The sequence below is a fragment of the Sparus aurata genome, chromosome 19 (assembly GCF_900880675.1).
Source record: "Sparus aurata chromosome 19, fSpaAur1.1, whole genome shotgun sequence".
NCBI lineage: Eukaryota > Metazoa > Chordata > Actinopteri > Spariformes > Sparidae > Sparus > Sparus aurata.
The window spans coordinates 12,071,749-12,088,816 of NC_044205.1; the positions used below are offsets into that span (position 1 = coordinate 12,071,749).

The 17,068-nt window shown below is 41.0% G+C and overlaps 1 protein-coding gene across 1 annotated transcript in view; it reads right to left on the reverse strand.

Annotated features, from left to right (window-relative positions):
* Nucleotides 1-639: 639 nt before the first annotated feature.
* The window catches only part of LOC115570383 (receptor activity-modifying protein 3), a 34,488-nt gene continuing 18,059 nt past the window's right edge, over nucleotides 640-17,068 (reverse strand). Inside the window, exons 2-4 of the mRNA XM_030398925.1 lie at nucleotides 12,148-12,177; nucleotides 11,093-11,252; nucleotides 640-2,530 (exon numbers count right to left, since the gene is read on the reverse strand). Coding sequence (XP_030254785.1) covers nucleotides 2,275-2,530; nucleotides 11,093-11,252; nucleotides 12,148-12,177 — 446 coding nt within the window. The 3' untranslated portion in view covers nucleotides 640-2,274. The remainder of the gene's footprint in view (nucleotides 2,531-11,092; nucleotides 11,253-12,147; nucleotides 12,178-17,068) is intronic.

Below are 17,068 nucleotides of genomic sequence, written 5' to 3' on the forward strand. Positions count from 1 at the left end.
GAGGACTCTGCAACTAACAATGAAAATGGTTTTATATTTCAGAATACAATTACATATTAAAAAAGGTAAAAATGGTAACCATTAGTGGTGTTATCAAAGGATCTTAAGGATGATAACTGTATGGTTAGGACCTGATCCTCTCACTGATTCCAGCTGAGATGAGAGACATAACACTTCCACTTCCAGAAGAATCTATTTAGTTCTTTCTTCTCTTGAAGATGATTCATTCTCCAGTTTTACTGTAATTGGTGTGTCATGAATTGTTGTTAATTGTTAAGTACTGCCCATAAAGCCGCATGACATTATTGTAGTGCAGCATTTCAAAGTAAATGTCACGATGATTTAATCCCTCGAAACCGTGTGATTTTGAAATGATGTAGAAAGCATTTGAAATAAGAGTTTTGAGGGGTTAAGATTTCTTACAATCTGTCATATTCTCACTGGTGTTATGGTGCAATGTGTTGCCAATGTTGTCATTTTATTAAATAAAAAAATACACCTTTTGTTACATCGGTCATGAAAGAAAATGCTAAACATCCATTTACACTGACTCATGGATATGAGCTAAAGTAGAAGAACTGAGTGTCTGTGTTTACTTTGTGTGTACATGCTTTGTTCATGAAAAAAAGGAGAGCAACCTTTTATTTTAAGAGAGATTTAATCAACGTACTTTTGCTGACGAGTTTCCATGACAAAAGTGTGCAGGTGGGAGCTGACAAACAGACTTTGATGCCTTATGCTTTGGAAGGAAAATAAAAAAAGCAGTGCTTGGTTTAGTTTGCCTTGTGGCTGGTGAGGACTGCGGTTCAAAGAACCAATGAAGTGCGTACATTAAATCAAGCCTTTCCCCAAAGGAATTCACTTCAAAGCATCAGTGTCTGGTAATACTGGAGAGGCGATGCAGATACAGTAGACGGCACGGACAGAGAGCATAACTGTACATGTCTGAGGTCTCAATGTCAGTTCATATTCTTTGATTCCATTGAGATCCCCCTCTTTGTGAGTATTAACAACATTTTATCCAACAGTATCTGATAAGTTACACTGTTATAAAACAGTCCGTTGAGGCTCAGGTAGTCACACAAGAAACTCAAGTCCAGAAATATATGAATCATAGTGTTGCTTTGTCTTTGGGTTGCACACCAGTGTATCCTTTCCAGTGGTGACAGTCCATTGAGTGACTCAACAGTAAAAGAAAACTCACAGAATTAATAATGGGTCCACATTTGGCTTCTTTTTGTATCCATGCCTTCATACAGTGTCATGTTAAAGTATCTGAAACATGGTGTCACATTCCCACCAGTTAAGCGTTCAGTAACTGCCTCCGATGCTCGGTGGGCACTTTGGCCTTCAGCAACAATACAGTGCTCCGACAAGAATCTCAGAGTTCAACGGTTCAGGATCCATGAGCTTTGAAGAATGCAGTGAGATTTGGTCAATTGTCCCGCTGGTCAAGTTACCCAATAAGCTTTGACGTCAAGTAATAACTAAAATCTTCTGTGTCTTGAGGGAATAGTTTGACAATTAATGAAATGTGCTTATATGCTTTCTTTAGTTAAATGGGAAGCTAAGCGTAGCTTAGCTTAAACATGGGGAACAAGGGTAAACAGTTAGCATGGATTTGTCCAAACATAACAAAGTCCACTGAGGCCTGCTAGCAACTATAGCTCATCAATGACACCAACTGTGTGTTTATTTAGTAGAAGAACCAAAGTGTCAAAGCAACACGTTTACAGGAAGTTAGGTGTCATACTATTTCTGGGTCAGGTCCAGTTACTTCCTTAATGTCTCCAGGAAGTACTGCACATAACTACTGGTCCACAACTTGGTTTTACACTTGGAAGGAGCCAGGTTAGTTGTTTCCCCACGTTTCCGGTCTTAATGCTAGGCTAAGCTTAACATCGTCTGACTCCAGCTTCATATTAACTGTGCAAGAAAGCAAATACGCATTAGCACACGGTCAAATTCTCTTCTAAAAAAAAAGACAATTTTAGGAGTTGAAAATGTTGAATGATAGTAGGTCAGTGTCAGAAATATGAAAAATGATAATAATATGTTAAAATATTAAAGAAAGTACAACTTTGTACAACCAGGCACTACTTTCCACACATCCACAGGAGGTTTATGTGGTTTGCAGCACCGCTTGTGGGGTAAATCTGACCAACTGAAGCAACCTCCAAAAGCCTCTGAGCAGTCTTTTGTACAGTATAGTTTGGGATCTTAAACTCAGTCCTCCTTATGCTCTTCTCCATCCTATTCCATCTCCCTCCACTGCTAAGCCAGGATATCGCTCCTCTTGCTGCACCAAACCACCAGGGCTATCATGGCCAGTGTGAGGAAAACAGGGATGAGGATAAGGATGGTTAGCGTGTCGTCCGGCGGGTCCACCCATACCACTTGCTCGATGGTGCAGTTGGAGAAAAAGTGCTTGTGTATGCGGATGATGTAACTCTCCACCAGCGGGTTGGGCCAGTAGCAGTGCACGATTTGGGACTTTGCCTCTGTGCAGAGTGTGAAGATGTGGTACTCACTGAGGAGAGAAGAAGAGAAAGGTTAAATAAAAATCCCAGGGGGTCAAGTGTGTAGATCTCTGACTTTTGATCTCATCAGTTTTGTACTTAAATTGCTTTTTTAAGCATACCATAGCAAAAATGGACACAGTTCAAGGTATGAAATGCATGTAGTAGTGCAGGTGGACAGTTTCCATGTATTAAAACTCAAAATGACCTATTAATACACCAGGTTCTCTGAAGGGCACGAAAACCATTAATACCCCACTACAGTTAATATAGTATTAATCAAAGCATCAGAGGTTTGGAAAGTAATCCATCATTGTGACTGGGGATATACCTCCTTTTCCTTTTTGGCCCACTACTCTCGTCTCTTTCAAGAGGCGTTCACTGCTGTTCAGGTCCTTCACAGAGCTTTCCAGGCTTAGAGCTTTGCTTTGATCAACTCATTCAGCCAGCCCTAATCCCTCTTTCTCCATCCTGAATTCTCAATCCTCCACGTCCAGATTTTTCCCCATGACACTGAGGAGTCATTGATATTCACCAGCAGAACTGTGAAATGAGCAGTTGTCATATTGTCTCTATTTACGCTCTCATCGGCTCCAAATATAATGAGGAAATGTATGTATATCTGATATATACTGCCTACAACATATGCAGGAAAAACATCTGCAAATGTAATGTTATGTATCCATACTGTAATTACATCACAACTCATCAAATCTACCTATCACATCGGCTGACTTTTTATTTTTACATTATCTTTTGAGTCCCTACCACTTTCAACACTAACTGGCGTCCTTGTTTATAACCATCTGAGTTTTAAATATAGTAATAATGACAAACATTTCTCATAATGATAATCACAACAATAACTGTAGTTTTTAAGACAATAAAGACTTGATGTAAGGTACTGTTGTATTTGCGTTGTATTTGTAAGGCACTGTCATATACTACCTTACTTTGAATATGTAATTCTAGTTTCAAGATGCAATATCTAACAGTTTTAGTTCAAAGACATTCATGTGGTGTGTAAGACATGTCTAAGTTAGCATGCTAACCAGCTAGCCTGGCCTAAAAGACTCTTTCTCCCAGGGGTTCAAAGCACCTGTGCTAGCAATGCAATACACCAACACTCCCCCCTGGTAGACGAGCCAACAGTAGCTACAGTCATGGATTTTTAAAAAGAATGGACTTAGCAACAGTTTGCAGATATTGTGGTGATACGCTGCCCCTAGCTTTTGGGAGTATAAATTCAAGGTGGCCAAATCTTACGTATTGCACCTTTAAGTTTTTATACTTACACGCACAAACAAAATTATGATCAATTAAGTTACCACCTACAAAACATCCACTAATCAGACGGTAAGGCTGTATTGCTTTATTGCTGCTTTGTTTTATGACTTATATAAAACGAACATGTTAACATCAGTTTTGACATCAGTCTCTAACTTCGAATAGAAAACAGAAACCGACATCTCATACATTAACTGAGGCTCTGACGTCAAGCTGCAGCCATTGTCTTGAAGCCCTATGCCAAAGTGCTGCAACTCATATAAACCATGCTGATTGTAGGGGATATATATTTATATCTATATTGTGTGGATGCTGTATATAGAGATATAGTGCTGGGAATAGAGGCAACACCCCAGTGATAAGAAAAGTGTTTTGCTGAGGAAAGCTTCCTGTCGAATCTGAACCCGGCAGTAGTTTATTATAAAAACCAGCAGAAGCTCATATTCACGTGGAAACTGAATGACTCTTGAGAAAGTTTAGCACTATTTAGATGAATGGGTTAAGATGTAGGGAATATGAGAAAGCAATCTTAATATAGGCCATCGACTTCATATTTTAAGGGCTCCAAGTTAATGGCGTTTTCCATCAAACAAAATCGTAAGCTGAGTAAGGATCTTTCAGTGCCGACAGATCAAACGCTATATGCCGCTGCTGAAATGAGAAAACGGCAGCAGAGAGAATACTGAGGAATATGAAAGGACGGAAGGGGGAATAAAAAATATATGTGACTGAGCTTTCGGGCAGAAGCGATCAAAACATAGCATGCAGGACTGGAGGGAATAAAAGAATAAAGTTATTTTCCAGATGTAAAACACCACAGCTTACAGGTTTTCAAACTGCCACCCACACAATAATCAGAGGATAACTCAGAGGATAAAAAAAAGTTTGACCATGTTCACAGTTGAACATAAAGTAACCACACTCACAAACTCATATACAGCACATATATGATGCATACAAAGAGCAGATTTGCACACGTAATAGGGGTTTTGGATATACAGATAGCTTTGCACTAACGCTCATCTTCTGAGCCAGTGTTTAGTATCTCATTTGAGCATTTTAATGCCGACAAGAAGAAAATGTTTTTCCTCAGAATGATTTTCCATAACTCAGACCCCCGAGACGTGGAAGCTTCCACTGAAACCCACACTGATGGAACTGATCTGGGGTTTGCAGCTCTGAAGACAACATAACACAGACGACACATCCGTTTAATGGCTGGAAAACTGTTCGCCTAAAGATTGGGGTTATCTGACGCAGCTCCAGTTAAACCTTTTATAGAAGATGGATACCAAGACTGGTGCATATTTAAATGGCATCTATTCTACATCTGCAGCACACAAGAGACGCACAACGTATGAAAGGCTGTTTGTTGTTTGTTTGTCTCCTGGGTCTAACGACTCTGCCAAAGAGTAAATCTGATTTTTTTTCCCCCTTTTCGTACACTTTGTTTCATATGAGCAAGACTAAATATGAATGTTAAGCGAGAACTTATAATGGTTCAACATTTTCAGAAATACAGTTATTCACTTTCCCGCTGAGACGTAAATGTGAAGCCTCTAATGAGTCTCGTGCTCCCGGCAAAGAAATAGTTCAAGCGTGCAACACCAGAAATTGTCATTTTGACATTTCGGCTTTTGTGCAGATTAAACAAGCCATATATTCCATGTTAATTAGTGAGCTATTGAAGGTGCTAGGTGGCAGATTTAATTCTCTTTAAACAGAGCACGGCACTCTGACTTGCCCTTTATAAGCCATCCAGCGGCTGTCTGTTCAAACAGGAGACTTGTATCATTCTTTAACTCTAAGCAAGAAAGCAAAAGTCTATTTTCCAAACTGTTTCACTTTAGCCTGAAACCTAATGGGAGAAAACACTGGAATTATGCTGCTTCTGTTAATCAATACTATACACACTGTAATACTCATGTTCTCCTCGTGTTTTTCATTGAGTAACTGCACTGATGCTGGAAGTTGGAACTTAATATTGATGCTGCTGACTCTCTCTTTTTTCTCTTTCTCTTCTCTCTGCATTTTCTGCTGTCCTCCAAAGTATTTTTAAGTCACTACAGAGACTTGAGTCTGACTCTGTGTTGTTGCAGAGAACGTGAGCCCATTTTTAGAGGTGGCATGACTGCAAACAAAGCCAGGGTGATGCAGGATTAGATGTGAAATTTAATGCATTGCAGTTTTCCACTCGGCCAAATGTAAGAACTCATTTGTGACTTTTCCTGTTCTTTGGCATAACTTCAACGTACACAAGCAGACAGCTGGATGCAAAAGCACCTTTTGTTCCAACTTGTATCTCAGGCGTTATAAATCCGCCACATAAACGGACGGACCTGAGCGAAAAATACGCAAAGAACTGGAGTTACTGGTGAGTTCTGTGATCAGTCAGAGGCTGAGCTGAAAACACACACGGAAACACTCCCACTGACTTGGAAAGTTTGTTTGTTGCTAGCTAGCTTACAGCTAATGTCTAGCTGCTACACTGCTTCACATTTGTAGATGTGCCATATTGACACATCTACAAAACGTGTTGTATCTTGTTGACATTAGATGTTTCTGCCCTGACTCGGACCGTGTGGAAGGCTGCCATGCCAATGACCGCTGTTCAAGACTGTGTTTCAACATCTGTTGGCTTGGAACCACGAGAGACCTCAGGACAATTTCCAGCCATGTTTGTATCAGAATCAGAATCAGAATCAGAAATACTTTAATAATCCCAGGGGGAAATTATTTAATATTATGTAGTGACCAAACCAGATATTTAAGACAAAATATTATCTTTTTCTCACTCTAACTAAGCCATTTATGTGCGTAAGCCTAACCAGGCAATATGCACAGCACTGTCAAGTCAAGTTATTTAAACCATTAGCCATCCTCTCCCTCCATGGCTGCCTGGCTCGCAGTCTCCTGCCAGTTGCGTGGACTACATAATGCACTGAAAATGGTGCTTGCTCATCTAAATTGCCCATTAGTTGTCATTAGCAGCAGTAGGGAAAAGCTCTGATGACTTTAGAGCAGCACCTGGTCCGTACAGGGACTCACTGTAATTCCAGACAGCGAATTTTAAATGTTCAAGACAGACCAACACAACTGTCCTGTTTCTGTGTGATAACATTAAGGTGCTGCTCCTGGAGCTGTAAACCGCTCAGGGCAGAAAACCATAATGCTATTAAAGGTAAATGACTGAATGAAGTGTAAATTCACACACACACACACACACACACACACACACACACAGTGTCTTAGTGGTGTCTCTTTACCCTTTATTATGTGTACCAACAAGCTCCAACAGACTCATTTCGAACAATAACAGTCCCGCTGGCCGGGTGTTTGGCCAGCAGCTATCACTGCAGAGAGGCACGGCTCATTTGTCAAATGGAGGAAGCTTTGCAGGGGTCACTGCTTGTTTAAACACGAGGCCCCTCGCCTCTACGAGCTAGAGCCCTCTCACCACTCTCTGGCTCTTTCCCTTCCTCTCCCTCTCGCCTCCTTATCACCTTCTCCCAGGCTCCAGAGTAAACCACTGCTGAGAAAGTCCTGTGCACTGGATAAAATGCCACTTCAAAATTAAGTTTTAGAAATGATGAAAACGAGGTGTTGTCTGCTTGTAATAAGTGCAAAAAAATTATAAAATTGCCACTGAAATGCTATTTTTTCAACTGATTATGTCTTATATTAAACGTAGATAGATATTTAATTATAATTTAGACGAGTATACTTAGTAAGATTTTGAGTTTTTGCAGTGTATTATCCACACTTGCTGCATGTAAATCAATTTTGAACACCCACGGGAATCATTTCTCTCATGAAAATGTGGCCTGGTGCTGGCAGAGTTCTTTATAAGCAAGTCACGCTGTAAGTGCCACTACATGAAACACTCTTTATTCTTGTGTCTCTTCTGATCTTTCATCTGTCAGTCACGTTTGTTTTGTCAGGCATCACTGGCGGATCAGATTTTCATTAAGATCCTTTAAAAAAATCCCCCCTCTCCATATCCTTCCGTTTTAAATGAGTCGTGCTGCTAATGCAGGAGCAGTAGTATGAACAAAATGTGGAAAACAGAGTCCGGACACTACACCACCCTTCCTGCTCTTCAGGTAGACCAAAACAGCACTTGAAAGGATCAAACTATTTATAGGCCTGGTGGGACAGTCTTGTGTTATGCTGTTTCCTTCAAAGCAGCGGGAAAGAAAAAAGAAGACACGACTCTGCGCTTCTCAAAGTGAAAGTCCAACATCACAGCGGCTGAGAAGCACGCGATCGAACCGCCTGAAACGGTTTCACCTATCTTCACTTTATTATCATCTATCTATCTATCTATCAGGATCATTCTAGTTCATTTTCATTTTTATTTTCATTTCGGCAGGTTTGAATACATTTCCCTAGTAGGAAATGAACTGTGAAATCCACTCATCCCACAGGGTTGTGACACGTAGTGCAGCCAGCAGAACTGTTCGACATCATTTGGACCCCAGTCGGATTAATCTTGACATGAGCCAAATAACTTCAGACCCAGTGAGTCAAAAATCAGAAAAGACCTTGGATTTTTTTTTTTAATGAATTTTAACACAAATGGCTCGTGACTTCAGCTCTATAGTGTAAACGCCTGACACACTTCTATACAGCCACGGTGGAAGAACCACTGTTGAACCAGCTACATATAAATTTCTGTTCTCAGAGAGAGAACATAAATTCAGGTCAGTGTTTAATGTGTAATTGAAAATCCCTGGCAGCTGTTCTGATGTGCTTCTGAAGGACTTATTTATTTTGGCTGCCTCTGTGTTCTGTTACGAGAGAAAAGAACTGAAAGAGAGGGATGGCTGAAAGTAGTAAGAGAACTGGCAATCTTTTTTTCATACCTCCTTTCTCACAGAGCTTTAAAAAATTCCATTCATATTTCATTTTTTGTAGCTAAATCTGCATTTAACTGTTTGATGGGCCACTCCGGGGAACTAGACTCTAGCTTTAACACACCACTCATTTGGAGTGTGTCCAACTGATGAATGTTGGTCCAAAATTTACTCTTTTAGCTCCGTTTTTGGTCTCCACCATCTCCTGTTGGATATGTCAAGTTCTTTAGCGCCTGAATCTTCCACTATGTCAACCAGCTTGTCCCCAAATCTGGTAAAATTTGGTTATGTTGCGATTCCAACAATCAGAAACAATGAGCTGAAAGATGCTAAAATGCTGAATAAAGCTAAATGGAAACTGCAATGGGATGATAACTGTCTAGATGGGTTAATTCTTTCTGAAAGGCGTCAATTAAGCTTACATTTCACCTTTCTCATAATCACCGAAATAAATCTGTTTGTGAGTGTGCAAAACTGTTTATGTGTAAAACACTGTTACTGGAAAACAGCATGAAGCTCTGACAGACTTTCCTGGAAAGAAACATTAGTAAAAAAGAATTGATGGATGAAGCTGTTGGTTCTCAGAATCTCTGAATTCTTTCCAAAAATCTGTGACTCAATCACTATTTTGACGTCGATTTGACTCTCCCGTGAGAACGTTATTGCACAAGACACCAGTCTCCCGGCTCCTTCCCCCCTCGCCTTCTGGCTGCGCTCTTAAAGAAAAAAACCGTGAGAGGCCAAAGGTGAGTGGACGGAATGAGATGAAAATCTGGATAAAGACAGAAAGAGATGGGTGGTCAGGGCTCCGACACAGCTCTGGTTTTGAGAAGCAAACCTCCAACTGTGTCCATCCACCCAGCTGCAGGAGGCTGAGATGGATTACAGTCTTCATAGCGATCTATGTGAAGGACTGACAACTTGTAAAACTACAAATATAGAGCACTCAGACAGGAAGACAACTATACTTGAGAGAAGAGGAGTATTAAAGATAACAAAGCCAGACGTCCAGATGTCTTCTATCCTTCACGCCTTTCTTCTGGTCGTACAAAATGACAAATCTTGTCTGCACTTCCTCGTAAAAGCGGCCTCCAGCGTAGTTCCCTGATTACCTAATTTATGAGCTCCCTCTGAAGGGGAAAGGATGCTTCTCTCTGTTGGAGTCTGAATAATAAGGAAACCATTTAATGGTGCAGAACAAAATTTGAAAAACCAGCCAAACAGTACTTGCTGTTGTTGAAATACCCTCAAGGACACAAAGAAGAATGTATGATGCTGCTGATAATCCGTTTGGAGAACATAGAAAATCAGGTTAGGCACTGATAAATGCCTCAGAATGCAATTACAGCTGAACTGATGCTGTGTGTGGGTGTGTGTGTCTGAATGAATGCCTCTGCTACATGTTATGTAGATAAATGCATACCTATGCAGGATGTAGTAGGGGTATAAATGAATTTAAAGACATTTTTCAAATACTAACACATCTTATGCTCCGAACAGATACCTACACTCGTTATGCACCCACTGATTTGTCTCCGACGTATAACTTTGGAGCATCAGACTTTTTGTTTGGGATCAACAGTGAACCAGGTGAGGCTGTCTGCAGAGCTCAAACAGGAACCATACAGGTAAACAACAAGGCTTAAAACACTAAGCTGTGAATAATTGTATCTTTATATCCAGAAGGTTCATCTGCATGTATTTCCATCAGTTTTTCAACAGATTTATTGTGCCGTGCAACATAAAGCCTGACAGGTGTTGCACAGTTTTATTATTGCCTCATGATTATGTAAGCACCACCTGGACCACCTTATGTGGCTTTACAGAAAACAAGTGGAGAAGACATGAGCATCTCAGACCAACTATTATTTTCAATTCATTGTACACTCAACCTTTAAAAACTAAATACCGTGCAATATACGGCCCAATGAGCTGTCATGGCCGACAACAGATCATCCTTAACAGAAAACAACCCTATAGGTCGACCCGCAAGCAGTTTATTATGGCCCATGGTCAGTTTATTATACTACGACAGCAAATGAGGAAGTCAGGCAGAGTAGTATATGAGCGACAAAGTCCGCGTAGGAAGACGCACGGGCTAAATGGATGGGTAAAACAAACAGCACTTTCACCCAGGACAACGTTGTTCATGTCCCGTGTGAAGCTCTAAATCAACTGAGGACTTCCTAAGGAAGCGTACTTATTTTAACCCAAACCACAATGTTTTGTGTACATAACCAAGTCGTCTTGTCACCTAAAACAAACCAAGATGTTTCATTGTCAAGCAGCATGTCCCACTGCAGTTCTATCTGAATGTTCCTGTTAAAACCTCCTGATCTATCTCCACCAGTCCTGTTCCTTCCCCCTGGATCTTTAACATTTACAAAGCTGTTATTTAGACACAGTTTATATAGGGTTCTGTGGTCATACCTTATAAAGTGTGTGAGGTTACACCAGTTCTGTGGATCTATGTGACCCATGTCCCGCTTGAAGTCCTCTCCACAGACCTCCACCTCCCACTGCAGACGGGACTCATTGCAGGGTTTCTTGGGCTGGGGGGGAGTGGGCTCTATGTTGAAACTGTCAGCGGCTGAGGGGACACGCAGAGGAAAAGAGCACAGCATTTATAGGTCATGTACCCTGCGTCGTGTGTGTTGCCTCTGATATAGTGACCCGAATGAAACATGACAAAGATGGATGTTCCTGGTTGTTTGGTTTGTGTTCTTGTATTATTTATGAGCTGTTTAAGCTTACCGCACGCAATACTTTGACATTTGACTTTTTTTCATTATGCTCTGTCATAAAGCCGTAATATATATCTTTTTTCTCTTTTTTTTTCATACTTACCATCAAGAGTTTCATTTTTACCCACCATGTTATTGGAACAGTCTAAATGTCAGTTTCAATATGTCTCAATACCACAATCTTCCCTTTCTCTGCTGTTTCTTGTTGTAGCTATTTCTCTGCAATAATGAGTTTTCCTCAGAGACTGATTCGGTTTCATCTTATTAGATGTTGAATGGATGGATGGATGGATGGATGGGTGGGTGGATGGGTGGATGGATGGATGGATGGATGGATGGATGGATGGGTGGATGGATGGGTGGATGGATGGATGGATGGATGGATGGGTGGGTGGATGGATGGATGGATGCATGGATGGATGGATGGGTGGGTGGGTGGATGGGTGGATGGATGGATGGATGGATGGATGGGTGGATGGATGGGTGGATGGATGGATGGGTGGGTGGGTGGATGGGTGGATGGATGGATGGATGGATGGATGGATGGATGGATGGATGGATGGATGGGTGGATGGATGGATGGATGGATGGGTGGATGGATGGATGGATGGATGGATGGATGGATGGATGGATGGATGGATGGATGGATGGATGGATGGATGGATGGGTGGATGGATGGATGGATGGATGGGTGGGTGGATGGATGGATAGATGGATGGATGGATCGACGTATGGGCTTACCTGACAACCCTCTCATTATCCAGACATTGACTGTAAAGAGACAACAGAAGAAAAACGTTAGAGCGAACTGACAAGTTACATATGTTCAATAAGAAAATTGTTAACATTTCTTTCTTTACATTTTTGGTACGCAAACAAACATCAGCGCTTTTGTTTGTGACCGTTGGATCTCTCAGTGGTCACAGGAGTCACGTTCGTCTATGATGGTCTGTGCCCTGACTAAATGCTTGAACCTTCTAAATTTGCAGAAGCAAAGGTTGACTGATCGAGATTTACTTCAGACTCTGGAGAGTTAAAAACAGATTTCAGTGAAAACCTCCCCGGGAGTATAATCTGAACTGCGATCTGCTGTGTTAAATTGCTGCTAATTCCAATTTCCCGTCGATCTTGTTTCACATTTAAAGCCTTTAATGGGCATATCACATGGAGAACACGGCCACTGCAGATACTGCTCTGTACGTCTCGACTTAAAATATGAATTGCTTCCATTCACAGCGATCAGTCAGATGAGGAGTTGCAAACAACGGGTTTCTTTGTCGTTGTTCATATTCACTACAGCAGATAAAAAAATGTGCGGGCTACTATTCTTTTATGGGGCTCATTGTTAGCGACACATCAGAGGTAAGCAGGATAATCTCTGCAACGTGTATATAATCCATTTGTGTGAACATTTTCGTGATTGAATGAATCCATTATTTGCGACACACACTGTGTTTTCAATTTTCTCCTTTTTGTCCTTTCACTCCGCATATTTTGAGTTCTGTGGTGAATCTCCAGCAGAGGTGAAGAATGCTGGAAGGAGAAACCCCAGAGAGGGAGTGAGGATCCTCTGAGGTCTCTGATCCAAACTCCTGCACATGGCAGCGCATTGTTACTGCAGCGGGTGTTATGAATGACCAAAGCAAGATGTGCCGCTGCACAGGAAGGTGTATCTCCCTTTGAAGCAGGGACGCTCACAAAGCGAAGAATCGGTTTGAAAGACGCCCCGCAGCAGGACACAGACTGTTACCAAGTTAGCCTGCTAAATATAGAGACTTCCCCGTTTGAGCATGTAGGGAGTGTTTGTGATGGGATAAAAAGGTCTTTCTCCATGTTAGAACTAATATATGAGAAGATTGTGGCCTGGTTTCGTTTTAGGTGTTGATGATTTCACCCTGACAAGACTCAAATAAAAATGGAAGGAACGCAGAAGGTTGTCATTTTGCAAAATACGCTTAAGAGTTTGATAAGAACATTGATACCACTCTCATCTCTCACACACAGACACAGCAGCCTGGTCAGCGGCCCTGCACTTCAAATTTCATATTGTAGATATGGCTGTAGTGTTACTTCTTGAAGCAGCCCCTCTCAGCCACAGTAATACAAAGAGCAAGACGAGAATGAGCCGGGGATGGCCAGAGTGGTTGGATGGGTCAGACACTGGACCTTACCTCCAGAGACACATCCTGTGTGTGACCAGGAGTCAAGAAGTGACATAATATGAGTTATGTCACTGATGTCATTCACATTACTGTAAGAAGATATGGAAACAAGGGAAAGCTATACATCCTAAAAGAACATTTGCTACTTTATCTGTTAGACAAGCTAGCTGGCTAGTGTTTTTTTTTTTTTTTTTTTTTCAAATTTAAGGGGGAAGCTTTACTGGCATTGGAAATGGGCGTGGATCAGATGTTAAATGTGGAGGGTGACAAATCTTGATGAATTATATCTGTAATTTGGGTCACTTAACTGTGCTTGTCCCTTGGCTTTTCTTTTTCCAAGTTGAGCAGAGTGCAGTCCAAATGCGGTGTTTTATGGCAGAGCTGAACATTTCAGCCAGGTCGCAGATGAGCTGCGACGACCTGAATAAAAATGAATATGGCTACCTCTTGGGACTCATTATGCAAACTGTAATTTAAAGATTTGTGTCAGAGGCACACTTCTTTTAAATTAACCAAAGTCTGCAAAATACTGGAGAATGGTGTCCTGAAAACAGCCTCGAATATATACTGTTCAGTTAGCTTCATATTTTAATAGAAAGCTTCCCCCTTCTTTCCAACAACCAGCTGTCCCTTCTACTGCTACTCCAGTTAGGGATTTACGTTCCCAGTGAAACCCTTTGGAAAACTGAACTGAACATTCTGCTTTATACTATTTATAACAAAAAGAAAAAGCCCGCTAAGAGCAAGAATGAACAGAATCTTTGTCAGCGATGGGTTTCGGCAGAAAAGAGAAGACTAGTAAAAGCTTTTGGAGACCTTAAAGGGTAACAGGGACTCAGAACAAGAGGGGTTCTGAAGGTGACAGCCGGGTCACCCTCAGCTGCACTGGATGGGACAGAGAGCCTGCCGAGGGCTTTGCCTGAGAATCCCCGAGCTAGTGAGAAGTCACAAAGTCAAATCCATCACATATCTCAAGAAATGAAATCCAGTTTCCTGCCCTTCTTCATAAGGGAATTTTAAAAGACTCACAGACAGACAGAAAATCATTTCTCAGGTATTCTTAGATGCTCTGAACTTGACGTCCGTCTTTGTATCTGCTAATCAACACATCAAATCAAATGACGGGGAACACTGCACTCTAAAAATTGCACTCTTTGAAATATCTCATCAGCGACTTCAGAACTTGGCTTCCAGCCCTCTGGTTCCCACAGGTCTCCTATTGCATTTCATTTCTCCCGACAATAAGCCTCATGCAGGCGAGTCCAAAAATAACACATCTTGTGTAACATCCAATATAAAGACATCTTTGAGCACATAAGCTCCTGTGCGGCAGGAATCAGCAAAAACAAATACCCCACCTGCGCTCTTTAATAACAAGCCACTTACGGCAGCATGAGCTCGTGAGTATAACATTAAACCAAAGATTATGTCGCAGGTTATTATGAGATGTGGGTGCAGCATTTACTGATGTGTTACTTTATTTAAAAACTGAGGGGCAGAAATGAAGAAGCTGCGCTATATTGAAAGTTGAACATTTGCATATCAAAGGTCCCCAAATGGTCGTTCAGTTTTCACCATTTCAGCCGAGATCTTTGCGCCGTTACAAAAGCTTTCAAATTAGCATCTCTATTGAGACCGCTAATAATAATTTCCACAGTGAAGATAAATCATGATCAAACTCATTAAGGCAGTGCAGATTAAGAGCTACCTTTGTAGCTGTAGGTTTAGACTACAAATGAATGGTAGTACTTGATATCACCCACGTAAATAAAATAAATGAATATATTTGGATTGTATTGTATTAATTATCTATGTCTGGACTGTAAAGTGCGCAATTAGATTATCAGTTGCTTGAAACAAAATATTGTAAATCTGCCACTGTCACTAAATGATTTATTTAGCCATGGTTTTGGTGTTTGCAATAAAATCATAACTAAAAACTAAAACTATTTTGTCTTCTGGATATGTGCCCTGACATGCTATTTTGGAGTTTATATTTTATTCAAGGACACAAAGTGCTAAGTTAAGACACTAATACTATCTAAAATATCCAAGCAGATTAAATATAAGTTAAGTACATAGAAATGAAACCATCAAATTGATCTGAATGTACATTATTGATTCTACTATACTGAATTTAAAAACACTGAAAAAATGCTACTCAAATACTAGATTATAGGAGCTCTATGCAACATGTGACCATGTGTGTTGTGAAGTGAAAAATGAGACTTTTAACTCCCTCTCAGTTGTCTTTAAGAGCCTGCGGATGATTTCTTTGTTAAGGACTCTTATCGAGTTTTCAGCGGCATTCTGATGGTCGCGACTTTGTGCATGCTCTCGAGTGCCTCGTCTCAGGGCCTCTCTCCGCTCTGCTAACAGAGAGCAACAGTGGCTAACATTAGTTTAAAGTTCCACAGAGCCCCTTTTAAGAATAAATTAAGTCCACCTGAAATTACTGAGAAATGGTAAGTACACAAAAGTACAAAAAAATAAAAGGACATTCAGCTTGGAATATATATCTGGTTTTAGATCAATTTATTCCATGCTGTTCCATGAACTGATAAAAAAACACACAAAATGTACAAGTAATTAGCCCTGGTTAGAAGACTTAAGTGAACTACTGGTCATACGAAGACGGATCAGCTCAGAAATAGCCTGACCATGCAGGCCAATGTAAAGAACGTGAAGTCAGAGTGATGTGAGTCATCCTGCTGGGTCTGTTCAACAGCATTAAAAAGCCGTCAGCAAAGAATACATTGCTTGTTCCAGTATTCTCAGTAAGCGCGTTAAAATAATTAAAAGCTGCAATGATAAATACTATATATAATGTGCTTTCTGTTCGGAAAAAAACAGCCTTTTGTGCTGAGGAGAAATGCCAGCATGGAACAAATGAGTGTTGTTTTGCTGTGTGGCGCAGATGATTTGACCACCTGCGGATTCGTCACCCTAAATTAACTGATGACAGCCGATTCTGCTTCTTTGTCACCGCTGTGACAAGCTCGTTCACGCTTTCATCCGGCTCTTATTCCTGCTCGAAAAAATTCTCATACGCTCTTGACAAATTTAGACCCTCCGAGGAGACTTGGTAGCGACTGTTTGTCTCCTACGTTATTAATAAACGCAAGCAGGATGGAGGAACTGATGAAAATAACCTGTAGCAACAATCTAGCAGCAGGATTCCCTTCAGCGGGAGCCCTGCGCAACTGCGGGGGGAAGTTTGGCACTAAATCTACTATGCCAGCTTAATGAAGTGATGGAACACGGGCAGATCTGCAGTGAGTGAGTGTGTGTGAGAGAGAGATTTGGTTGATATATAGAGTAATTCGTGCCAGAGGATGAATTAAAGCAGCTTGGTGCCTCTCTCACCTCGGTGTGTGACAGTTTGCCAGATCAGAAGTGCTCTGGATTTAGAAAGCAGGGAAAATATCGGTAAACTTTTTTAATGCCGCTTGGAGGCAGGAGAACAAGCTGTAAACACAACGCTGACATTATCAACGTGT